Source organism: Eschrichtius robustus, chromosome 1, assembly GCF_028021215.1.
Source record: "Eschrichtius robustus isolate mEscRob2 chromosome 1, mEscRob2.pri, whole genome shotgun sequence".
NCBI lineage: Eukaryota > Metazoa > Chordata > Mammalia > Artiodactyla > Eschrichtiidae > Eschrichtius > Eschrichtius robustus.
Window position 1 is genome coordinate 75,989,366 of NC_090824.1, and position 24,257 is coordinate 76,013,622.

Sequence of the window (24,257 nt, forward strand, 5' to 3'; positions counted from 1 at the left end):
GCTACTTCCTCTAGCCTGAACTGGGAGGGGGTAAGGGGGGCTGGGAGAGAGGAGGGCCAAGCCTGGATTGGTGCCCACCCTTCAGAGGCCAGCCTCTCTCTCTTCCGGAGTTCCACACAGCCTCTGGATACCGATGGAAAGCCCGTGAGAGTTTCCCTCCAAGCAGGAGCAGATCTAAGTTCTGTTATCCCAGGATAAATAAAGGTAGTGGACTCATTTTTGTAGATGGGGAAAGTGAAAAAAACAGCAAGTCGGGGTCAGATGTGGGATTCACTTTAGGTCTTTGAATTCTCATGACCTTTCCTGGAACAGCTGTGGATCTGGAGGAGGCAGCAGGGACAGAAGGTTGGAATCTTTGGCTCCCAGACCAATGCCTTTAGACAAGCCAGGATGTAGGAGTGGAGGACCTGGTCTGGGGTTGAGAGGCCTCACCAGGTCACTCTGTCTCATAAGCCATTGCCAGTTCCTCATTTATCTATAGAATAAAATATAAATTCCTTAGCCTGATATTCAAGGTCTGCCGTAATCTGGCAAACCCGTCTTTCTAACTTTATCTCTGACTTTTCTCCCACTGATTGCCTCAACCCAGCCAGGCTGGTTTTCTCTCTTTCCTCAAACATACCTTTCATAATTCTCTTTATCTCCACTTAACTCAACTGTTCCTTGAGACGCATCCCGAGGTCCCAGGTGACTCCCTCTCTCCCCAGAAAACTTTCTCTGACCCTCCTAATTCAGAGGGATCTCTCTCACCTCTAAATTCCTACAACATTTACTATCTTCAAGATGTATAATTTTCTGACTTGAGTCATTGGTTATTTCTTCATATATATTTATTGCTTTCCTCCAGTTTAGACTGTCAATTCCCAGAAGACAAGGACCATCTGTTATACTACTTCTGTACCTCCCACAGGATGTAGCATAGTGCCTTGCAAATAAGGGACCCTAAATGATTCAAATTCTACATTAGAAGGCATTCATTCAGCCCTTGAATGATCCCAGTCCCAGGTGGTATCACCTGAATCATCCCAGTCCCAGCTGAGGAACTGACAAGACAGCTCCTGAACTTTCACCCTGGGGTGGAGGTGAACCTATGACAAGAAGGTTGAAATGGCTGAAGCAATCCTTTGGGTTCAAGGACAACCCAGGACACGGTTTGCTATTTGAACAATATGAGTTGGACAGGGCAAAAGTGATGCCACTGAGATTGTAGTGAGCTCACTTGGGGCAAAATCTTGGGGCTCCCCCTCAATCATAGGGAATCATCCCTGCACTTGTCACTCTAGCCAGTGGTTCTAGAAATCCTACCATTGGGGAGGGGAGGAGGGAAAGAATGTATAGATGGCTCTATGCAGAAAGTCACTTTTACGGGAAAAATTACGAAAAGTTGTTTCAATGATGAACTATCAATAATCCTTTTGCTGGTAGAAGAACCAGCACCATCACAAGCAAAGTCTAACAAAAATATTTCTAAGTCTTGGATATTTACCAATCCTTTTCAATATATAAAGTATAAATAAGTCTGCTTTTGTTAGGAAATCTGATTCTCTCATTAGACCAGAATTTCTCAACCTCAGCACAATCTACATTTTTGTCTAGATACTTCTTTGCTGTGGGAGCTGTCTTGTGCAATGTAGGATGTTTAGTAGCATCTCTGGCCTCTACCCACTAGATGCCAGTAGCACCTCCCAGTTGTGACAACCAAAAAAAGTCTCCAGATGTGATCCAATTGCTCCCCATTGAGAACTACTGAATTAGACATATGACCTCAAGCAAGCTACTATCCCTCTCTAAAACTTAGTTTCTTCATCTCTAGGATGATTCTTGCATATATAAAGTCCAGTGTAATGGGGTAACAATTCCACAAATCTCAGGCTTTGTCAGAATGGATGAAGCAATCCTATGGATCAGCTCCTCTGGGATAGGATTTTAAAGACCAGACCAGTAGGACTGTAGGTTGGAACGTGAAGGCCCATCGCACACTCAGCACTTTTCCTGGTCCCGTGTTCATGCCTTTGTAACATATGTTCATACGTGTGTTGTTCCTACTGAATTGTAAATTTAATCTGGACTGGAACTGTCTTATTTACCTTTCTATTTTCTTAGTATTCAACAATTTAAAGTATTTAAAAGTAATCAACGTGGGGCATGACTAATAGAAATCTTGGTGAAGATGAATTTAAGTCAGGTGTTAAATAGGGCTCTAGATTGGCAGAGTGGAGATGTGGGGAGGTCACTTGGCTCATTTGGGGAATATAAGACTTTGCAGGGCTTCCCTGGTGGCACAGTGGTTAAGAATCCACCTGCCAACGCAGGGGACACTGGTTTGAGCCCTGGTCCGGGATGATCCCACATGCCGCGGAGCAACTAAGCCCATGAACCACAACTACTGAGCCTGCACTCTAGAGCCCACGAGCCACAACTACTGAGCCCACGTGCCACAACTACTGAAGCCCGTGCGCCTAGAGCCCGTGCTCTGCAATAAGAGAAGCCACCGCAACGAGAAGCCTGCACACCGCAAGGAAGGATATTCCCCGCTCGCCAAAACTAGAGAAAGCCTGTGCACAGCAACAAAGACCCAATGCAGCCAAAAATAAATAAATAAAATAAATACATTAAAAAAAAAAAAAGCAGAAGGCTTTGCAGATGTTAAGTGAGTTGGGGAAAAAAGTGAGTTGGTATAAGACCTCGGAGACCGTATCCAGTTATCCGTTTATATATTGTTTAATGGCTAAAAGTCACCTCCATACTGACCATCTCATTTTATTCTTGCAGCCTCATGAGGTAAGGAAGACTTTCATTTTATAGAAGAGGAAACAGAAGCTCAGTAGGTTATCTGAGATCAAGGCCTAAACTCTTTCCTCTACTATGTGCTGTTCCATCTCTGTAACACTGTGTGCAGAGGTGAGCGGTGGTGGGTGGGTAGGAATGAAGAAAGAAGAAGACCAAGAGGCATGAAAAGCCCCTTTCTCTTCCAAGGGAAGCTGCAGCCTTGAGCAAATAAGGAAGAGGTGGCACACGCTGAGGCTGGGGCCACAAAGTGCTAGCTTCCTCAACAGAAAGACTTGAGTCAGCCAGGCTCTGGCCCCACCCTGCATGGATTCCCACTGGGTGTTGGCTGATACACCAGCCTGAAGGATACAGATGAGCCACCTGCCTGTGTGGGCTTTATCCTCACTTACTTGGCTGTGCACACTTCCCTGGGGAGGTGCTCCAAGCAGATGCTTCTTAAACAGGACGTCCGGGCTGATCTTCACATGAGCTGGCTCAGCGGAACTGACGGGGGTGAGAGCGGGAGGAGAGAGCAGCATGCTGGGTAGAAGAGATAACGTGAGCGAGAGGTGGGGTGGGCACCAATGGGGGAAGCAGGCAGAGATGGAGATGCAGTTGGAGACATGGTGGCGGCCAGGTCATGGAGGTCTTCTGTCTTATGCGGTGTAGAGTCCTCCTGGAGTTGGAGAGTGTGTGGTGTCCAGGAGAGGGGAAAGCCTGAGCAGGGGAAGAAATAGGAATGGAAGAGACTAGTTTGGGAAAAGTTTTAGTTAAGATTGTCAGGGCTGGGACTTCGCTGGTGGTCCAGTGGTTAAGACTCCACGCTCCCAATGCAGCGGGCCTAGGTTCAATCCCTGGTCAGGGAACTAGATCCCGCAAGCCACAACTAAGAGCCGCATGCCACAACGAAGATCGCATACGCCACAACTAAGACCTGGTGCAGCCAAACAAACAAATAAATAAATAAATAAATAATTTTAAAGAATTAATTAGGGCTTCCCTGGTGGCACAGTGGTTAAGAATCCGCCTGCCAATGAAGGGGACACGGGTTCAGGCCCTGGTCCGGGAAGATCCCACATGCCACGGAGCAACTAAGCCTGTGCGCCACAACTAATGAGCCTGTGCTCTAGAGCCCGCGAGCCACAACTACTGAGCCGTGTGCCACAACTACTGAAGCCCGCGTGCCTAGAGCCCGTGCTCAGCGACAAGTGAAGCCACCGCAATGAGAAGCCCGTGCACTGCAATGAAGAGTAGCCCCTGCTCGCCACAACTAGAGAAAGTCCGTGCGCAGCAACGAAGACCCAATGCAGCCAAAAATAAATAAATTAATTAAAAAAAAAAAAGAATTAATAAAAAAAAAAGATTGTCGGAGCTGCGTGACTGATGGACTCATGCTCGGATTGAGTACTCACCATGTGCCAGGCCCTGGGCTAAGAGCTCTTGATATACATCTTAACGAATCCTAAGACTGCCACGAGGTACAGAATGTTATCCTCATTAACTGATGAAGAAACTGAAGCTTACACCGGTTTAGTGAACTTAGACTGATGGTGTACAGCCTGGAAGCAGTAGAGCCAGGATGCAATTCCTGGTCTGTTTTACTCAAAAGCTTTGCTCTTAACCACCATGCTGTACCGCCTCCTAACAGGTGGGATTAAGGAGAGGGCGGGGTCGAGGACCACTCTCAGACTTCTTGCATAAGTAACTGAGGAAAGGGACTAGGCAGGAGGGAAAGCGAGTTGGCGAAGGATGGGTTCAGTTCTGGACTCTGCTTTGTGCTGCCAGAAAGAGCAAGTTCAAGGGGGCTGTGAACGAGGAACACCCATGCGTCTCTCTCATGCGCCCCCCACCCTTCCTGAACTACACACTGGCCTCGGGACACTCAGGCTTCTCTGTTCTGACTCCCTTCTCCCGCTCTCCAGGGAGACAACGGTAAGCTGTCCTAAGCCCACAACCTGGACAACAGGTGCGTGGAGGCAGGGCTGAGAGGCCTGTGGGCATCAAGGACGGTGGCTGGCAGGCTCTAGGGAGCTAGCTCTTTGGTTCTGATGAAGGGGCAGGTGTTGATGAAAAAGAGTTAGGAGCCTGGCCCTTTTTTCCAACATGACAAACTACAGCAAGAATCTGATCTGCTGGACACAGGCGGTCCACACCCCCTCAAGTCCAGGCTATGCTGTCTAATCCCACCTGACAAATTTGAGGCTTCGGGGTCAGCATGCATAGATTTCCAGGAGTGCTGTGACTCTGAGAGGGCCTGAGGTTACAGGTGAGAGTGTCCGTGTGATCACGATTGGAGTGAAGTTGATGGTGGGGATGGTGGGGGAGGTCCACACTGAGGTCTTTGATTCTCAGGCCAGCACTCAGGCGGGAGGCCCTTGCGTACGTGGCCTCCGGGGATCCAGTGAGTGGGATGAGAGAGCGGAAGACCCTCTGTTCTCTGAGGGTCAGGAATAAGCAGCACCTTGTTCCTCAAGAACATGACGGTGCTTTCCTTGTCACCTTTCCACAGGAGCATGGCCTATGAACCAGAGAAGACATCAAAGGAAACCCAAGAACTTCGGGACTTCTCGCAAGGAGGCTGGAACTAAGTGTTCTGATGACACCAGAGAGGAGGAGACCAGAAAGCAATGTCTCTTTCCTCCCCCTCATCCACCCCCCTCAGCACAGGGGCTCCTCAAACCCAGGGGACACTCCTTCCTCCCAGACTGGTCTTCATCCAGAAACCTTTCTAGCCTCTTCTTACCTTTGGGCTGTCCTTGGCCTCAGGAAGGAAGAATCCCACCCCTGCCCTGCTGCCCTCCAGCTCCTGTCCTTCCACTTCAGTCAGAGAAGTGTAGCTGAGCCTGTCCCTTCTGGACCCTCCGCATTTTTACCAGAAGGATTAACTGGGCCAGGGATAGAGGGGAAGCATCTCTCACCCAAGGACCAGTTGGACCTCGTATTTCGTAAGTGTTACAGCTCCCGGACTGGGTGAGGCTGAGACCCTAAGGTAGACCAAGCTAGAGGTGGCTGACCAGATGGGTGACCTTGGGCAAACGTCTCCTGTCTCTGAGGCATGAGGACTTGGGCCGGATGATCTCTGAAGGACAGTCCGGCTTTGAGGGCATAGGGGAAGGCACATGGGGAAGGCTGGGGGCACACTGGAAGCTCTGGGAAGGGGCGGACAGCCACTCGAGACCCACCTCTGCTTCCAACCACCTTAACTCTGCCAGCAGGAAGAATGGCACCACCTGTGGTCCAGCTCCTGTTCCTCCAGCTTGTTCTAGGGCCAGCTTTGGTCGAAAACATCCAGCTACAGCTTGCCATCAAGAACTTCCGTATCTTACATATCGACTATCCCAAGGTTAACTACGCAAAGGGTTTCCGGGGCTACTGTAATGGTCTGATGTCCTATGTACGGGGCAGACAACAAAGCTGGTATTGCCCAAAGATCCATTATGTCTTACATGCCCCGTGGACAGCCATCAAGAAGTTCTGCAAGTACAGCGAGAGCTTCTGTGAGAATTACAATGAATATTGTACAGTCACCCAGGACTCCTTCCCCCTCACAATCTGCTCCCTGAGCTCCAAGCAGCCACCCACCAGCTGCCACTACACCAGCACCCTAACCAACCAAAGGCTCTATCTGCTCTGCTCCCAAAAGTATGATGCTGAACCGATAGATATCATTGGCCTCTACTAGGGATGGGAGGTGTTAAGTCTGAACCAGCCCCCCTACTGCTGCTACGGACCAGCCTGTCCCCACTCCTGAAGCTCTGATCCCTGGTACAAGGCTTCCTTCCTGGCTTCAAAGGTAGGCAGGATCCCCTCCCAAGAGACCAGGGAGATAGGAAACATGTCCAGAGCTTTGGTCACCATGCAAAGTTGTACTGTCTTCTAGGCTCTTTCTAACTTGTTTATCTCCCCCCATCACTCCTGCCACATCCTCCCTCTCCCACAGACAGTTTCACCCACCCAAGAAGCTGACTGTGTCCAGTTGGCAGTGACTGTTCATCTACTGGGCCAGATCCTGTATCGTGGCTGGAGGCCCAGAGCCTCAGCTCACACCATGGTACCAGTTCCGAGTCTCAAATCCCCATCCCTGCCACCCTTCCCTTCTCAGTCTTCCCCATTTCCCTTATGATTCCCTCTACTCACTCACCCACATGGTAGGTATCTCTAGCTATAGGGACCTCCCTGAGAGTCTTAGACTCATAGTAGCTTCATTTCTCCAGGCCACGTCCCCCCTCTCCCAAGCTCTCAGTCTGCTCCTCTCTACGGAATCACTGATTTCCTCTTCATGTAACCTGTCCTTTCCATCCTCCTTCCACCATGGAGCCCAGTGCAGTCTCTCCCCTACACACCCAACCTCTTTAGTCACCCTTTATTCTTTTCTGACCTCTTTTCCTTCCATCCGTCTCAGCTTGGCTCACTGGAGTTCCAAGTTATCTTCTCTGACCTATTCCCCCCAGATTCCTGCATCCTTTTACTTCCCAACCTCCTCCTAACATCCCCCAAACTCCAGAACCTGCCTCTGACAAGGCAGGGGTGAAGTGGGCTCAGCTGTAGTCACAGAAGGTTTTAAAACCATATCTGAATTACGTAAGATATACCCATTGGATGAAACTGGGTGAAGGGTACATGGGACCTCTCTGTACTTTTTGCATCTGCCTGTGAATCACTGCAAAATAAAAAGATAAAAAAACACATCTGAATTAGTTCTGATTTCATTCCTTTTTCCTCAGTGCACCAGAACTCCTACTCTCAGAGTCCTGGAGGCCACCCACCTCTGGCCATCTTACTGGGCTACCCTTGGCAGTCAGTAGGATCTTCCATTCCATGTCTACCATGATGGAGGTGGGGTGGGGTAAAGCTCAGTTCCAGGCTGGGTGTTGAAAATGGATTCTCCCTCCCCGTCAGCTCTAGAATAAACTCATAACAGCAGTTAGGCTAAGTAGATCTTTGGCCCACCCTCTCTGGTTTCTATTTCTCCTCAACAAAACATGGATTGCAACAGATGAGGAAGGTGGAGGGGCCGGGAAGGGTCTAGTTGCTAATATCTGGGTCCTACTAGCTCAAATCAGGAATTTCTACTCCCCTTTGGCAGGTCGAAGGGGATGGATATCAGTATTATGTGAACACAAGTAGCAAATACTTTTGCCTCCACATCTAGCTTCTCTCTTATCTCCAAATATATTCCTCAGCCGTGTTCTTAGAAGCAGCTGTTGAAGGCGTTGCTACCTAATGGCGGGAGGCCAAGTAGAGTAAAGGGTGTGGTGCTGAGAACCCCCATCCTTGGGTTTCTCGGCTCCTCTCTCTGTCTCTGCACCAAGGGGCCCCTCTTCCCTCACCCTGGTGGAAGATAGAGCCCATGAGCTGCTGCACACACAGATGTTTATTGGCCCCCAAGCTCCCCGGTGTTAAAGATGCAGGGTCGAGGGCCGGCAGGCTAAGGTGAGGCTACTCCCTAGTTGCTGCCCTTCTTATCATAGGTGCCAGCACCCTTGTAGCCACTCACGTAGCCTGAGTTGTCAGTCATGTCCTCTCGTCCCGCGATGCCTTTACCCTTGCCACTCTGGTCAAAGCGCTCCTTGTGGGTGCCCGTGTACTTGCTGGTGTCCGTCAGCCGGCTCACCCCTCCCACCGTCATTGCTTTCTGCAAGCCAGAGGATGAGGCGTCTGAGCCCTCTCCCTTCCCCTCCACCATCACGCCCCTTCTCTAGAGATGGCCTTCAAGTAGTTCGACTAGTTCTCAGAGCTCTTGTTCAACCCTTGGCATGGTGCTGCTTGCTTAGGGCCCAGGTGCAGTTGTAGGCAGGAACTATAATAAGAACCATCCACTTGTGAGGAAGAAATCTGGTGTATGGGAATGAGTGGGGTGTGTGTGTGTGTGTGTGTGTGGATTTTTCTGCTTCCAGAGGAGCTATTTTGACTAGGCTGCAGCCAGAGGACTTCAACCCCAGACCTAAAACACAAAGTCTGTCCTGTTGGAAAGGCCCTATTTGAAACCTAGAATAGGAAGAACTTTTAGTAGAGAGGGGACAAGTAGGGAACAGAGGGCGGGTGAGAGGGAGGAAGTCAGATATTTCACCTTACATAAGAGCGGGAAGAGGAGCGAGGCTCAGGTACCAAGTCGTCCGCACTCAGTGTCCCCCAAAAGCCAGCAGGCCCTAGTTGCCTGGCCCAGATCCTGGACGCTTGGGAATGAGTCTAAGTTTTACTATTAACATAGCTGTGGACCTTGGGTAAGTCATTTCCTCTCACAGTTTCCTCACCTCTGAAATGACTCAATGATCTCTAAAGTCTGTTTCAATACCAACAGTGCCCAGAGGCCTCCGCCCTGTCTCCCTGCAGTGCTGCTATTGGCAGGGGTTAGGGACATCGGCATGGAGGAAGGGACACAGGAGCAGCAGGGACTCAGGGAAGTAGGGTCAGGGGTCAGGAATGAAGACTCACTCACAGTAACACCGGTGGTAGCTGGGTCTTTGCCTTCCATGAGTCTATAAATGTTCTCCAGGGCTTCATCTGGGCTTTTCCCCTTGAACTGCTTCTGGCCCAGTTCTTTCATTGCTTCCTGGAACTGTTGGAAAGTGACGGTTCGGGCATTCTTGGCTCTGATCAGTCAGACAGAAATCCAGGAACTCAGGAACATGAACTCATCACCTTCCAAGGTCTAACCCTCCCCTTACTCAGACAGGGCCTCTACACACTGAGCGCCTTGACGACAGGGACTAGCACAGTGCCAGGCACCCAGTAGGTGCTCAGGAGACACATTACAAATGTTCCACCACAGAAACCCTCCCACATCCCACCACCTTGTTAGTTCTACTCACCACCCCCCGCTCCCGTCTCTGGTCTCTTACTTGACTTTGCTGAACACGATGTCCACGTCAGTGGAGGTGACCGTCTTGTCATCCATTATGCCACAGTCTTTGCACAGCTTGGAGAAGTTCTTGTTGTTCATTTCAGTGCCACTGCTTGACGATTCTCCAAAGACAGCAAACCGCTGGAATGTTCTTTCTGCTTCTGATGCCATGGTCAACTGGAGATGGGGGAGGACAGTATGGGGGGAGACTTGCGGGTGAGGGAGGAGGGGAAGGGAGGACTGAGGAGTAATAATGATGAAGGTTAAAGTAAAATCAGAATCAGCAACAGGAACAAACCCCCTTTTCCCTCTCCCTCTCTCCCCCCTTCCCTCTGATTCCCATCTGACCTACTGTTCCCAGTACGAGGGATACTAGTGTGGATCCTACATACTGAATAATCACCACCACCACCCACTGCCCCATCACTTCTGTGTACCTGAGAGTACCCAGATGGTGTCTGACCCTTCCCAGCCTTTGTAAGTAAGTGTGTGCAGATCTGTGGGAGCCAGCTGGCTGGTGAGACTGTGTGGCAGTGGGAAGACTGGGGAGAAGAGGGAAGCTTCTATGACCTCAGCAGTGTTTATGTGACATCATTTTCAGCCCTTGTTACAGCCTTAATCTTTGGGGGTGGGGTCCTTAGGTCCCTACCTTGCATGCTGCTTTGAGCATGTTGCCAACCTCCTGATCTCTGCAGGTGATCAAGCTTCCCTCATGGTTTCAACCCTGCTTGACCCAGTCTTCTGGGTCTTTATCAAATTGCCTTATGCTCTGTCCCTCAACAAAAGCTGAGGAGAGGGCTTCCCTGGTGGCGCAGTGGTTGAGAATCTGCCTGCCAATGCAGGGGACACGGGTTCGAGCCCTGGTCTGGGAGGATCCCACATGCCGCGGAGCAACTAGGCCCGTGAGCCACAATTACTGAGCCTGTGTGTCTGGAGCCTGTGCTCCGCAACAAGAGGGGCCGCGATAGTGAGAGGCCCGCGCACCATGATGAAGAGTGGCCCCCACTTGCCGCAACTAGAGAAAGCCCTCGCACAGAAACGAAGACTTAACACAGCCATAAATAAATAAATAAATAAATAAATAAAATTAAAAAAAAAAAAAGGTGAGGAGAGCTCAGGGAAGGAGTTAATGGAAACAGGTTGACATCAGTCCAACATTGTCCTTTTTTCTAGTCTCCAGGTCCAGGTTCATAACCAACATGGAAAATCCCACTGGCTTTGGCAGACCAGGTGTAATAGGAGCTTTAAATGGCTTCCAAAGTTGGGCCCCATGTGGAAAGAGCATGGGCCTTGGAGGGTCGCACATCTGGGTGGGTCAGGGTGAGGTTGAGCCTCAGACTCTAGATAATTTTCTGTGCAGGTCAAGGATGTTCTTTGTTTGTATGTTTGTTTGTTTGTTGTTTTGGGCTGCGCCGCATGGCTTGTGGGAACTCAGTTCCCGGACCAGGGATTGAACCTGGCCCCGGCAGTGAAGGCACTGAGTAACCACTGGACCGCCAGTGAATTCCACCCCCCCCGCCCCTTTTTTTTAAAAGTAATGCTATAATTTTATTCAGTTTTTTCTAAATGTGTTGTTTCTTCTTTCAGAAGGGGTTTCTCTTTGGCCTTTTCTCTGGCTAGAAACCATACAGATGAATGAACTTCAGGGCCCCTAAAAGAGAGCAACTAGGTTGGTGACTTTCCTCTCCTTCCCATCTAATCATTCACCAATTCCTATAATTTCCCTTGTCTTACAAATCCACTCCTTTCTTTCCATTGCTATTACTCCCACACTTTATTCAAGTCCCTGTCATCTCATATCCAGTTGATTATCCTGACTTCTAAACGACCTCTTTCCTAAGTCAAATGCTTCACCCCTATCCACCCCATAATCCACCTCTTCTAAACCCCCCATCAGATTAATTTTCACAGAACAGTTATTTATCCATTGCTGCTACTCAAGAACACTCTACGGATCTTCAAACCTTTCTGAAATGCCAAACCTTTTTGCCTGTCATTCAAGGACCTTCACACTTGGCTCCAATCTACCTTACCAAACATCACCTACCTTTCATCAACATTACTCTTCATCTGCGGCCATAATGGCCTAATCATTATATGCTTCAGAAGCTACCTGAAGCCTAGTGGAGAGAGAATAACCTTGGAGTGGAATGAATCTGGGGATTTCAGTCTTAGATAAGTCATCTACTAGCTGAGTGGCCTTGGGCAAGTCACTGAACATCTCTGAGCTTTAATTTCTTCATCTGTATAGTGAGGACAATAGTACTTACCTTACATAGTATTAGGGGATAATATATGGGAATTACCTTGCACATAGTAGCTACTATTCAATTCATCAAAGTAACTTGTGTATTTCTGTCCCAAAACTTTCCTTCATGATCTCTCTCTGCCTGGATAGAATGCCCCTCCTTACCACTCAAGTACTCCATTGTTGTACTCTTCATAGGGTTTACCCTAGGAACAAAACCCTTTTCCTGGGACTTCCCTGGTGGCACAGAGGTTAAGAATCTGCTTGCCATTGCAGGGGACACAGGTTCGAGCCCTGGTCTGGGAAAATCCCACATGCCGCAGAACAGCTAAGCCCTTGCGCCACAACTACTGAGCCTGTGCTCTGGTGCCCGTGAGCCACAACTATTGAGTTCGCGAGCCACAACTACTGAAGCCCGCACGCCTAGAGCCCGTGCTCTGCAACAAGAGAAGCCACCACAATGATAAGCCCGCGCACCGCAAGAAAGAGTAGCCCCCACTCGCCACAACTAGAGAAAGCCCGTGCGCAGCAACAAAGACCCAACGCAGCCAAAAATAAATAAGTAAAAAATAAATTCATAAAAAAAGCCCAAAATGAAACAGCTTGAGCACTAGTTGCTTTAGAAGAAAACCAACCCTTTTCCTCCTCTGAATTATACTAAGATAATGGTTCCTAGCCTGTGGGCTGCAGCCTCCTGGGGCAAGGGTTTCTGAGTTATTGCAAGGACCTCTGCAATCTGTATGTACACAGAAGACTGGTCGTTGAGTAAATAATAAGCTTTGCACATGTAGGTGCATAGATGCATAGATGTTGCGATTATCAGAAGACTGAACAAATTTATTTGAAAGTATTGCTGAATTCACGGTTTGTCCCCATCAGGGGAATCTAAAACCATCATTTGGAAATGGAAATCTCTGATCTCCCATTTGAAAAGGGTGGGAAACTATTGCTATAGGACTTATTGTCTAAACAATTAATTTATATATACATCACTTCTTAATTTTTTCTATCTTTATACCTTCACTCAACTGGATCCTACGCTCTAGAGAGGGTATGACTAGACATCACACTTCTTTGAATTCCATCTATACAGTGGCTTGTATGGAGCAGGTACTTAAAACTGTGGCTTAGGGGCTTCCCTGGTGGCGCAGTGGTTAAGAATCTGCCTGCCAATGCAGGGAACACGGGTTCGAGCCCTGGTCTGGGAAGATCCCACATGCCGCGGAGCGACTAAGCCCGTGAGCCACAACTACTGAGCCTGCGCGTCTGGAGCCTGTGCTCCGCAACGGGAGAGGCCGCGACGGGGAGAGGCCTGCGCACCGCGATGAAGAGTGGCCCCCGCTCGCCGCAACTGCCGCAACTGGAGAAAGCCCTCGCACAGAAACGAAGACCCAACACAGCCAAAAATAAATATAAATTAAAAAAAAAAAACAAAAAAAACCCAAAAAACAAAAAACTGTGGCTTACTGGAAGGTATAGTTTGAAGCTGCTTCTGGCCCAAGAGAAGGAAATTAGAGACAGAAAGTATTCTTGTTGGGCCACTGACACTGGGCCAGGCTGAGACCTGCCCTGACAAGGAGGAACCCCATCTTAGATCAGAAGCAGCCTCATTACTGCCTGCGGCAGGCTGAGACCCCAAGCCTAGGAAGCAAACAGATCCCAGTGGAAATTTCCCAACTCCTGTCTGCCCTACGCCCCTGCGTCGGCCCCTTATCAGGTTCCCCCTGAGTCATCCTGACCCAGAGACGAATTTAGATGCTGGAACCTCCAGGTCCTTCCCTCCCCCACTCCAAGTAAGACTACTTTAGACACATCAGAGGAGGCTGCCGGCAGAAGCTCTCACCCTAGGCTCTCTTTCTCCCCCAGTTGCAGTCAGGCTGGGGAAATCTCTCTTCTGTCTTATGCATCTTTATCTACAGTCCCAATTCCAGCAGGCTTTTCCTTGTCCTGGAGAGTGTTAAAATGACATCAGAGGGGAGAGGGGACTAGGAGAGGAGCCAGGGTGCCCACCTGCTGTGCCAGTTTCTGGGTAAATAGTTATGAAGGGAGTGGGGGAAGGGAATGGAGGAAAACTTGGGTGCTCCAAATTGGGGGATCTAGGGAGATCCTTTAGATGTGGGGCTGCTAAAAGCTGGGCTTGATCCTGACCGGTTCTACTGTGGGTCACCTCCTCCCTCTTGGGCCCTCCTTTCCAATAGACCCTGCCAAGTGGGGATGAAAGGGGCATTGATGTTCCTTGGATGGGATTGGGTTGTGAGTGGTGAGGGTGGTGGTGGTGGGCAGTTCCCAGGCAGGAGGGGGCAGGCACTTTGGGGGTCTTGGGGGGGCAGTCTGAGCTGGTGTTGCAGTTGGCAGCTCCAGTTCCATTGGCCATTGTTCCCAACTGGCCTGGTGCCCAGCCCCCCAAATGGCAACTCGGGAGCCAGGCTGAAGGAGGATAGGGTGGGGACCTCAGCGGGGGAGGGGGCCTGGAAGGGGTGCAGGTGGGGAGAAATTCAGTCTGGTGTCCTTTTGTCTAAGACAACTTTGAATCCCTTTAGCCACATAACGATCCCCTTCTGGGTGGCATTCCTCTTAGGGGCACAGGGAGGGTGCATGTAAGTGGGGGGAGGGCAGGGCGAGTGAGGGGTCCAGGACATCAAACCCAGCCAGGCCCAGAGAGACGCAGCAGTGCCTGAGAAACCAGCGTCTGGGCAATGCGATTCTGCCGGGCCGAGCTGGCCTCACCGTCCTTCTCTGGGCCAGACTAGAAGGGGTTAGCACTGAAGCCACAGGGTCTCTTGGGTCCCAGCCCAGGACACTGCGTCCTCCCCAAGCCCCCACTCCACCTCCACAGAGTTAACTCCACCCCTGCGCCTGTTTACCCAAGAGTCAGAACCCCTGGGGGTCCCTGGCCCCTCCTCCGCCCCCCCTTGGGGCCTTGACCCGGGAGTCCCCGTTGGCCATCCTCTTCCCCCCCTCCCGCGATCTCCCTCTATTTATAGCGGCCCCCGCAATCCCCGTCCCCCCTCCCCGCCTTGTTTTCCAACTCCTCAGGGAGCGGCCGGAGAGCAGGCGTCGGGACACTGCGGAGAGAGAGGAGGTACCAAGGACCCTGGGAGCCCCGGAGCTGGAACTCCTGCGCCCTCGACGCTCCCACCTCCAGCCCCCACCGCCCAGTCCGCGCAGGCACACCTTCCCCTCCCAGCGGGCGAGACCCCCGCCTCCTCAGCAGCGATCCTCCCTTAACCTAGTAACTGTTTCCGGGCGGGTGGAGTCAAATTCGTGGGATGCCAGCGCCCTGGATTCGCCTCCCTTTTATCCGTCCCCACCTCGGAGTCTGGGGGTGAAGTAAGGAGCCCGAGTGCGACAGGCAGAGCCAGGTCACGGGTGGCGGCAGTGCTGCGGGCGGGCGTGGGGATCCCCCGCGGGACTAAGGGATCCCCGCGTACCCCACAGCCGCCCCGTTGCGGGTAGCCGGGGCCGGAGCCTGGAAGCACCCAGCAGTTTGTTTTCCTTAGAGCTCCCTTCGGGCCCCCAGCACAGCCCCTCCCAAAGCGGCAGGCAGCCTGGGGCTGGGGGAAGGGGGGCGTGTTTACAGGGGGTCTGGGGCGGATCTGCGGGGATCCGGCGGCCCGTGGGCGGGCGGGGGCGGGCCGGGGGCGGGTCTGTGGGGAGCCTGAGCCGGGGCGGGCCGGGGAGTCAAAGGCAAGTGAAGGTGGAAGTGGCCGCGGCGGCAGCAGGTAGGGGGAAGGGCGGGCGAGGGGCCGCGGGGCCTGGCTGGCGCCGGCGGGGCCGGGGTGGGGGCGGGGCCGGCTTGATCCCGCTCGCTCGGAGTTGACGGCTCGCGGGAAGGGGCCCGCCGGGAGGGCCGCTGGGCCGCCGCGCACAAAGGCGGAGGCTCCGCGGGCTGCAGGGCGTGTTTGGGGCGTGCGCGAGGTTGTGCCCGGGGTCCAGGGCGCTCCGCGCCAGTTGCGTGCGTGTCAGTCCCCACGCGGAGGCGCAGCGAAGGGACTCGTAGGGACAGGTCCCGGGGGCTGGGCCCAGTCAGTCCCTTCTGTCCTACTCATCCCTTCCCAGCCGGCGCTCGGCCTTTGCAGGTCGCCGGGGCAGGCTGGGAAGAGATTGTGGGACCAACCCCTCACTCCCCGCTCCACACCCCCCCCCCTTCCACTCGCGGGACCCACACCGAGACTGGGTGGAGGAGAGAAGAGATGGCACGAGGCTTAAAAAAAAAATTTTTTTTTAATAGTGGAGAGAAAAAGTCGTGCTCTGCTACCCCGTCTCACTCGAGGGCTGTCAAAAATCTTGGGGATCCCCTAGTCCCCACTTGTAGTTTGCAAATGAGAAATTGAGGGCAAGAGTAGTGACAGGCTGAGCCAAGGTCGCACTAGTAGCTGCAGAACCCCGGACTAGAATCCAGAGGTTCTGACACAAGCCACGCTCTCTCCTCCACATCAGCACTTCCTTCTCTCCTCTCCCCGCCCCGCCACCGCCCCCCCACCCCCGCCTGGACTGATACCTGCTGTGTTGCCCCGCAGACCCCTCCAGCCTGTACTGATTCTAGTTGAGGCCTAGAGAAGACTTGTTCACTGGACTCGGGGGTACAAATTGGGGAGAGTTAGTGACCTGGCAAGGGTTGGTGACCCAGGTAGTCCAGGTCTTGGCTTAGGCTTTCTGTCCCTAAAAGACCCAGGGTCTGTCTCCCATGTCATTCACCTCATTGCCTTGTTTTCTCAGACCCCAGAGCCAGGAGGAGTGAGAACCCTGACCCTTAACCCCACTGCATCCAGCCAATAGGAGCCCAGTAAGTGACCCCACCCCCGGGGCTGGGGGCCCTTTACTGTGCTGGTCTGCACAGGTGCTCTGCTCCTCGCCCCCGTTTCAAAGATTGAATATATGCTAATTTATTCACAGTCAGGAGGAAGAGTCTTGAGAGGAAGGGAGGCACTGAGTCAGTTGGACACAGATGTCCCTTGTGCTTCTTTTCTTGTTTCCCCCTCCCCCTCTTGGTCATGTTACTCAGGTCATTTTTAGCCCCTTTCCCTTTGCGCTGCTGACCTTGGGGCTTTAGTTGAAGGTCACAGTCCACAGTGAACTCTCATTACCCATCCTTAGTATCTTTAGAGTACCCAGTCACTGAGCCACGAGTTTCACCCCCTACCTAACTAGGAGTGTGGGGTGGCCCATAAATATAGCCTGGGACACCCGAGCTGCACTGCTGCCCCACCCTGGTATTTCCATCCAGGACAGGGGAGAGGGGTCCGGAGGTGTGGGTGTTGAGGGGTGTTGGGGATGGCCAGGCTAAAAGGAAGTGGTGTCCTGAGCCCTCCTCCACAAGCCCTCCTACCCCGCTGCCTGGATCTGGAGCTGGGGGCAGGAAAGGCCCTCTCTGTGTCCCGGAGTAGTCCTCAGCTCCTGGGGCCCTCTGCGCCCTATTGTCCAGGGCTGAGAGAGGAAGCCAGCTGTTCGAGGAGGTGCGGGGGTATGGAGCCAGCCTCCCCAGTCTCCGTGTTTCCTCACCCTGCCAGGCCACCATGGCGGAGCTGCAGGAGGTGCAGATCACGGAGGAGAAGCCGCTGTTGCCAGGGCAGACACCTGAGGTGGCCAAGGTTATCAGAGACCCTCTGACTCCCAGGCCCGAATTCCAGACCTTCAGGCAACCCCCTCACTCCTTACCTTCCCAAATTCATGATCTCCGTCTAACCACACCCCTGCTTTCTCCATGTCTACCCGCGTTTCTCTCCCCATACACCACAACTGAGAGTCCAGGCTTCTGTCCTGTAACTACGCTAACCTTCATCCTCTCCGTGTCTCTTTTTGTCAATCTCTTTCTGTCTTTGGTCTCTGTTGGTCTCTTTACCTACCTTTCTTTATCTGTATCTGTCTCTCCATCTGACTCTGCGTGGCTGTGTGTTTCCGTGTGTATCTGTCCGTGTGTGTCTTTCTCCAGGAGGCTGAGTTAGCTGCCCGAATCCTCCTGGACCAGGGACAGGTAACAGCTTGGGGCAGCCGCAGGTGGGAGGAGGGGCTGTCCTCTCCCCAGGAAGGAAAGGGCCGCTACCTGGCTCTCTCTCCTCTCTGCTTCCTCTCCTTCTAGTCCAGTCCTTTCCTGTCCCCATCTCTCCCCTTTCGTTCCTTCTCCTCCCTTCTCAGAGTTCCCTGATGCTCTGCGATCTTTCATTATTCTTTTCCACCCTCAAAATCATCTTGCAGTGTCATTTTTACATAAACTGAATTCTTGCCGATCCTGTTTCTATTTTTTGGTTCCCGTCTCCTCTCTTTGCCCCTCTCCCCTCAACTCCGTGACTTTTGTGGAGATTCCTCTCCTGCCTCTTTTCCTCTTAGCCCAACTCCTACCTGATGGTGACCTGTTTTCCTGCAGACTCACTCTGTGGAGACACCTTATGGCTCCGTCACTTTTACTGTCTATGGCACCCCCAAACCCAAACGCCCAGCGATACTCACCTACCATGATGTGGGACTCAACTGTAAGGACCTTCACTTCCCCTCCCATTTCTTTCTGGGAAGAGGCTGCGGGGAAGGGTAAAACCCTGGTCAGTGTGAGGGGAGGGGTCAGTATGGGAAGGGAGCCATGTGGCATGTCAAGGAAAAGTTCTCTCCTAGCCTGACTGTGGCATGAAAGAAAGAGGGTGGGTTGTGACTTGGGGACATTTTCCCTGTCTAATTCTACTATTGGGGTGATGGGGATTCTCTTTAGATAAATCCTGCTTCAAGCCGCTGTTTCAATTTGCGGATATGCAGGAAATCATTCAGAACTTCGTGCGGGTTCATGTGGATGCCCCTGGAATGGAAGAGGGGGCTCCCGTGTTCCCTTTGGGGTGAGAATTAGCTCCTTTCCTCCTCATCAGACTGTGAGGCACGTGGCAGGTATGGAGAAGATTGGACCGGGGAAGAAGGAAGGGAGGGCGAGTGGTGATTCTGGGAGAGGAAGAGTAGGACACTTGAGGTGGGGGCCGTAAGGGCAGGTTGCTGTTTTCCTCAACATTCCTTTCTTCCCCAGATATCAGTACCCATCTCTGGACCAGCTTGCGGACATGATCCCTTGCATCCTGCAGTACTTAAAGTGAGAGGCCTGGGGACCCCTACAAGCCAGAGTTCTCTTTCCAGCACAAGGTGGCCCTTAGAACGCCTGTGTCCACGGCTTCTGGGCGAGTTCTGTCTGGACTAGAAGTATCCTCCCTTCTCCATGCTCCAATCTGATTGCCGAGAGGAAGTGGGTGGGTGTGGAAAACTGGCTTGAGTCAGCAGAGTAGCCCTAAGGGATAGAGGAGAAGAAAAGGAAGCTGTGTGCCTGGCCCTGCCTCAGGCTGAGGAGGGGCTTCTCTGATCTGGAAGCTAGAGAAGAAAGAGGAGGGGGTGACACAGTCCCCGAGGAACCAGACAGACCTGTCTTTCCCTCCCACCCCCTCTGCCTCCTCCAGACACACACCTGGTGCCCTGGGCACCGTGTGTGTGAGGGGAGTGGGAGAAGGAAAAGAAAGCCGGGCAAGGCCTCCTTGATGCTCTGTCCTTGGCTTGGCTTTTCCTGGGCACCAGGGCCCTGGGCAGCTCTGGTTCACCCTTTGGCTCTCTTTCTCCCCATTCTTCCTGTTGTTCACTAAAGTTGTATCTTTTTTTTTAACATCTTGCTTCAAGTTCCCTTCTTCCCAGTTCCTCTAGAGGAACCAGGAACTAAAACAGAACAAGTTGAACTAGCTCCTGAAAGTTGAGAATGGACAAACAGCTACATAGGAAACAGTGTCTGGTTGGTTGGCGAACAGGTGTTTCTTTTCAAGACACTCACTCTCCCAGAGGGAGCTGGGGGAGGACTTCAGGGACTGACGCTGACCACCAGTGTCCATTTTTAGCTCCTTGGCACCTTCTTTTTCAGCATCCCCCAAAGGAAGGTCCCTTTCTGTCCTTTGTGCCCGTGGCCTTGGGAAGGAGGGTGAGGAGTTTGGAGAGTCAAAGTTTTGGACACCAGGACCCATTAGACCTACATTTCCCTTTCACAGTTTCTCCACGATAATTGGAGTCGGTGTTGGAGCTGGGGCCTACGTCCTGTCGCGATATGCCGTAAGAAATAAAAAACCCCAGACGAGGGAAAGGCAGGTCCAAGGCTCAGGCAGAGTATTGTTTATTAGTGTGTGCTTAGGGGGAGGACGTGGGTAAGAGGGTGGGGAGACAGGCCCTGTGGAGCCTGGGGTGGATGGAGCTCACTGGGGAGGGGGTAAGGCCATGTATGCCTCTGATTTCCATTCCTTCTACTGCCCCTCAGCTTACCCACCCGGATACTGTCGAGGGTCTTGTCCTCATCAACATCGATCCCAATGCCAAGGGCTGGATGGATTGGGCAGCCCACAAGGTTTGGAGGGGCCTGTGCGCTGAGATCTAGGGCGGGCTTCCCCCGTATGGGTCCATTCAGGCTCTAACAACATAACTGATTGGCCTGTGAGCTTCAAGGAGGGAGGATGGAGCAGGAAAGAAGCCATGTCACTTTGCCTAGGTCTCTTCTCCACCTAATGTCCTGAGCTTTCTTACCTGCCCTTTCCACGTAGCTAACAGGCCTCACCTCTTCCATTCCGGAGATGATCCTTGGACATCTTTTCAGCCAGGTAAGTGGTTGTGGAAGTTGGAAGAAGTAGAGGGGACCAGCAGGGACTGGAATGCTTGGGGTGACTTCCTTACTTGGAATATGATCTGGGGAGGGAAGAGGGCTTGCCTCTTCGCATCCAGTAACTGTTGACTTCCCTTCCCAGCCCTAATTATTCTCCCTCTTCTTTCCTTCAGGAAGAGCTGTCTGGAAATTCTGAGTTGATACAGAAGTATAGAAATATCATTACACATGCCCCCAACCTGGAGAACATTGAACTGTACTGGAACAGCTACAACAAGTGAGTGGGCATGTAAGAGAAATGTAGAAGCAGTAACAGGGGTCATGGGAGGCACAGAGAAGGGGAGGGGAGACTGGGAAGTAGGCCATGCAAGGCGGGCAGGATTCGGTGGTCAGCTGGGGGCAGCTGGGGCAGCTGCAGGACAGACCCAAGGGGGAGAATTATGAGGAGCCGGCCCCCTCTCTCCTGTTACTGCCTTAGATTTTTGGATTCCCAGAAGTTAGATGATCTCGTATCCTTGTGCCCTTCATCCCCTTCACTGCCCTCTGACCAGGGACCTTGGGCACAAATGACCACAGGGCTCATGCTTGAGGCCTGTCTGCCACCTTCTCCTTCAGATCCCACCTGTAATCACCAATATTTGACTCTAATCTTGGGGAGGAAGATAACTTCCTCACGGGGGAGCTGGCTTATGTCTGGATGGATAGCACTACTTGCCTAAAATTCCTACTCTTCTTTTGCACCCTCTTCAGTCGCCGAGACCTGAACTTTGAGCGTGGAAGCGATATCACCCTCAAGTAAGACTTTAAGGGATAAAGCTTTGCCTCTCTCCCTGGATCTTCCCTAGGTGCCTCCATCCTTTAGAAGGAGAGTCGTTTGCCAGGGAATTTTCTTGTCACCTGCCCCACCCCCCACCCCCCCATCCTGTTTAGCAAATCACGACCCTCTAGGTCTTACCACTTTGAACCCTGTTAGTGGGGTCAGCAAGGTTCAGAAGGATGTTTCCTCTTTGGAGCCAACATCTTCCAGCTGCTCTTCTGGGAAAAGACGGGGGAGGGAGTGCCAGGGGCTCACCGCCTACTCCCCGACACTATGCCTCTAGGTGCCCTGTGATGCTGGTGGTAGGAGACCAAGCACCCCATGAAGATGCAGTGGTCAGTAGGGAATCTTGGTGTGGGTGAGGGAGGGTGGCAGTCAGAGGGCTGTCTTGCCAAGAGGCAAGCTCTGTTTGGGACAGGGAGAGCAACTTTGGGGCGTAAGAATTTGATTCCTGGTAAGAAGGAAATGGGTAGGGGGCTGATAAGAAAGAAACTGGGTCTGGGTCCCTGGGTCCCTTGGTTGGGAGGGGCCACAGGGAGTGTGACCTCATTCATTCAGCCTCTTCCTTACTCCAGGTGGAATGTAACTCGAAACTGGACCCCACCCAGACTTCTTTCCTCAAGGTCCGTAACCCCGCGCCCAGCCTGACTCCTGGCCCCCTGTCCAGAGCCATAGCTCCTCTCTAGATTCAGCTGCTAGGCTCCCAGGGTCCTCCATGGGAGCAAGTGGGTGGGTGGAGTAAAAAAAAAAATAAAAAACACCCTAAAGGCCTGGAGCGGGGAACCTGGGGAAGAGAGACCCTCTTCTACCTCTCGGCATGGCTTTTTATTTATGTGTGTATCACTTTTTCTGGATGGCTCTCTCCTGAACAGATGGCTGACTCCGGAGGTCAGCCCCAGCTGACTCAGGTGAGTACCCCTGCCATCTGTGGGGTGGGATATTAGTGGCCCTGAACTATACCCTTCGCCACACACCCCATCTCTAACGTGCCACGGCCGTAAGCTCTAGCTCAGCTTCTAACCTCCCCTCCCTGTCTCCCTCTCCTCGTTTTACCTTTACAGCCAGGCAAGCTGACCGAGGCCTTCAAGTACTTCCTGCAAGGCATGGGCTATAGTGAGTATGTGGGTCAGAGGCTGTCATGAGGACAGGGGGTGTTGGCACAGGAGGAGGGAGGGGCACTGAGGGGAGCAACCCTTTCAGGCTAATTCGTGGATTTACCACCATCTGCCAAATCAAGCTCATTGACCCCCCGGCCCCATCTGTAATTCTCGTCTCCAGCCAAGCATCCCAGCCTCTCTTCCCCTCTCCTCTCTGACTGCCTGCTTCTCCTTCTGTCTCCACAGTGGCCTCGTCCTGCATGACTCGCCTGTCCCGGTCTCGCACAGCCTCCCTGACCAGTGCCGCATCCCTGGATGGCAACCGATCCCGCTCTCGCACCCTGTCCCAGAGCAGCGAGTCTGGGCATCTCCCTTCAGGGCCCCCAGGGCACACCATGGAGGTCTCCTGTTGAATGACCCCTGTTGCCCTGGTGTGGGACCCAGCCCTCATCTCCCCCAGCACTAACCTGGGAGGTGTGTAGGGCACTGGGCCAGAGTGAGCAAGGGAAGCGGGGCAGATCGTGTGCGGAGAGGAACTTGATCTTTGATTGCTACCCTAACCTTGACCTCTAACCTGTGATTCCCCTCAGCTCCTGGGAGAGATGTCCTAATATCTCTTAGGGACCCAGACCCCTAAATGACCCCCCTCCTTCATCATGGTGTTAAGGCAGAGAAGGCACGTATCCCCCCCTCCCCACTCTGGGTGTCTGTAGCTAAGGGATAAGAGGTTGTTGTAGTTGTCCGTGGCGCCTCCTCCGGATTCTGCCTCCTTATGCCATATTGCAAGAGTCGGGGGCTCGGGGCTGGGGCACCACACTCACCAAAGCTGATATGGCTTCTCATGAACCCTTCAGACTGCTGAAGGGTATGGGCCTAAATGAATGTGTGTCGGGAGAACTGCTGGTAGGTTAGTGGTCCTCAGGATGTGACAGAAACATTCAGTGTGGAAATGGAAGCTGGAATGGGAAGTGGTGGGCAGTGAACAAGTGTGACAGAAGGATTGGAGCTGGGCAATAGGAAGGGGGCTGGGGCCATTGGCTGCTCTAACTTTGGTAGCTGTCTAGACAGTGTGTGTCTAGAGTGGGAGGGGGGAGGGAGCCAAGCTGGGCAGGGCTGCTTGGGGCTTGGCATTGCGGTGGGAAGGGCTGCCTTGGGGCTCTGACCACGGTGCGTTATGTGTGGGGGCCACCCTCCTGTCTCCCACAACTTCTGCTGTAACAATAAACTGTAGAGGAATCCGAGTTCCATTATTCTTCCTTGTCTGAGTATGCCTGCCTCATGCCCCTTTCCTGCCCTCTCCCTGCCCAGCTCTCACATTCTCTTCTCAAAGTGACAGAAACCATGGGAGAGGGCTTATATAGCATAGACACGCCACAAAATGTGACCTCATAGTTACTGGTCCCTATTCCAATAGAATGGTATTGTCCTCGATATTGATAGTATTTTCAAGTTTGGGGTGGGAGGAGCTACTCAGATCTTAGGATACTTCATATCTGTGGAATGGACCATTGAGAAATGCCACAGGATTTCAGAGACGTCACCAACATCGTGATCTTAAAGAAGGAAGCGTAGAAAGCTGACTGAAATGTTCAAGGACATCTTGTGACTCATTTTCCAGCAGGATCCTCCCTAGGGTCACGTAGATTCTATTTTAGATGGTTCGATACAATCAGTAGACCAGGCCTCATGCAGTTGCTAGAGGGGTTGGGTTGCTCATAGTTGATCCCAATAGGAAGACTCCTTCAGGAGAGTCACAGCAAAAAAGACTTCCTCTCAGAAATCTCTCCTTTGAATCAGGGAGTTAATTAGACTATGTTTGTGATTCTCTGAGAAGTTTTCAAGTATGAACAATCATCAAGAGGACTTCAGATATTTTGTGGCTG

General features: G+C 52.3%; 3 protein-coding genes across 11 annotated transcripts; 2 read left to right on the plus strand and 1 right to left on the minus strand.

Moving 5' to 3' along the window:
* Positions 1-5,989: 5,989 nt before the first annotated feature.
* Positions 5,990-6,451, plus strand: RNASE13 (ribonuclease A family member 13 (inactive)). Its single transcript, XM_068534892.1, has one exon. The coding sequence runs from the start codon at positions 5,990-5,992 to the stop codon at positions 6,449-6,451; it is 462 nt and encodes a 153-aa protein (XP_068390993.1).
* A 1,688-nt stretch (positions 6,452-8,139) lies between these two features.
* Positions 8,140-16,427, minus strand: TPPP2 (tubulin polymerization promoting protein family member 2). Of its 4 annotated transcripts, none has more exons than XM_068548388.1 (5): positions 15,091-15,122; positions 13,705-13,808; positions 9,612-9,853; positions 9,209-9,362; positions 8,140-8,404 (listed from the first exon to the last, which is right to left on the minus strand). In XM_068548388.1, the coding sequence occupies exons 3-5, from the start codon at positions 9,782-9,784 to the stop codon at positions 8,216-8,218; spliced, it is 516 nt and encodes a 171-aa protein (XP_068404489.1). In that variant the 5' UTR covers positions 9,785-9,853; positions 13,705-13,808; positions 15,091-15,122; the 3' UTR covers positions 8,140-8,215. The 4 variants fall into 4 exon arrangements, with proteins under 4 accessions (XP_068404489.1, XP_068404480.1, XP_068404508.1 ...); XM_068548379.1 differs by having other exon boundaries at positions 15,036-15,097; XM_068548407.1 differs by lacking the exons at positions 13,705-13,808; positions 15,091-15,122 and adding an exon at positions 16,363-16,427 and having other exon boundaries at positions 9,612-9,790.
* On the plus strand, positions 14,865-23,615 carry NDRG2 (NDRG family member 2). Of its 6 annotated transcripts, none has more exons than XM_068548339.1 (16): positions 14,865-14,943; positions 16,581-16,647; positions 17,372-17,452; positions 18,226-18,331; positions 18,562-18,682; positions 18,865-18,927; positions 19,859-19,919; positions 20,122-20,208; positions 20,402-20,458; positions 20,634-20,737; positions 21,211-21,255; positions 21,561-21,612; positions 21,853-21,900; positions 22,150-22,185; positions 22,339-22,390; positions 22,621-23,615. In XM_068548339.1, exons 3-16 carry the CDS (start codon positions 17,378-17,380, stop codon positions 22,785-22,787), a joined length of 1,074 nt encoding a protein of 357 aa, XP_068404440.1. In that variant the 5' UTR covers positions 14,865-14,943; positions 16,581-16,647; positions 17,372-17,377; the 3' UTR covers positions 22,788-23,615. The 6 variants fall into 6 exon arrangements, with proteins under 6 accessions (XP_068404440.1, XP_068404458.1, XP_068404424.1 ...); XM_068548357.1 differs by lacking the exon at positions 14,865-14,943 and adding an exon at positions 14,970-15,093; XM_068548323.1 differs by lacking the exon at positions 14,865-14,943 and adding an exon at positions 14,982-15,191.
* The last annotated feature ends 642 nt before the right edge of the window (positions 23,616-24,257 follow it).